General features: G+C 50.8%; 1 protein-coding gene across 1 annotated transcript in view; it reads left to right on the forward strand.

Moving 5' to 3' along the window:
* The window catches only part of EMH_0046150 (uncharacterized protein), a gene marked incomplete at both ends in the record, with an annotated part of 4,963 nt that overhangs the window by 3,485 nt on the left and 657 nt on the right, over positions 1-821 (forward strand). The window contains 4 exons of the mRNA XM_013496136.1: positions 60-108; positions 264-301; positions 431-464; positions 614-760. Of these exons, the coding sequence (XP_013351590.1) occupies positions 60-108; positions 264-301; positions 431-464; positions 614-760 (268 nt within the window). The remainder of the gene's footprint in view (positions 1-59; positions 109-263; positions 302-430; positions 465-613; positions 761-821) is intronic.

An 821-nucleotide genomic window follows, 5' to 3' on the forward strand; every position in this document is an offset into this window, starting at 1 on the left:
CTTTTGCTGCTGCTAAAGTGGGGGGCCAAGAGAAAGCTGTTGCTGCTGCTGCGCTGCAGCAGCTGCTGCAGCATCCTGACGGCGTGGAGGGAGTGTTAGGGCTAGGAGGTAAGCATATTATGTATATATATATATATATATATATATATATATATATTATATACACATATATATATATACATATATATTATGTATATATATATATATATATATATGTATAAGAGAGATGGTGGATTTGCGGTGTCTTTGCGGTGTCTTTGCAGGTCTGCTGCGGTGTATATGGGCCAGCGCAACGTGCGAGGTGAAGGAGACAAGCATTGCTGCAGCAGGCTGCTGTTGCTGCTGTTGCTGCTGCTGCTGTTTCTTTTGTTTAGTGGTGGCCGTGGGGTGTATATACAGCTCGCGGTGGTGATGTTGTTTGTCTCTGCAGGCGCACATGGATAGGCTGATGAAGCAGGCAGAAGGTAAGAGATTTTTCTTTGCCTCTCCTGCTGCAGTTGCTGCTGCTGCTGCCGCTGCTGCTGCTGCTGCTGCTGCTGTTGCTGTTGTTGTTACTGCTGCTATTGTTGTTGCTGCTGCTGTTGCTGCTGCTGTCTCTGTGTTCTGTATAAAGAGCCTCAACAGCAGGAGCAGCAGCAACAGCAGCAGGAGACGCTAAGACACGCCTCTCCCACCCTCTCCCCACACACCCTTGCTGCTGCTGCTGCTGCTGCTGCTACTGCTGCTGCTGCTGCTGCTCTCAGGGCGGCTTCTCTCAGCTGTACATACACTGGACGCGCGGCAGACCGCCACCGTGTTGTGGGCCATCGGCCGCTGCACCC

The sequence above is a fragment of the Eimeria mitis genome, genomic scaffold, assembly GCF_000499745.2.
Source record: "Eimeria mitis Houghton genomic scaffold, Emh_scaff1939, whole genome shotgun sequence".
NCBI lineage: Eukaryota > Apicomplexa > Conoidasida > Eucoccidiorida > Eimeriidae > Eimeria > Eimeria mitis.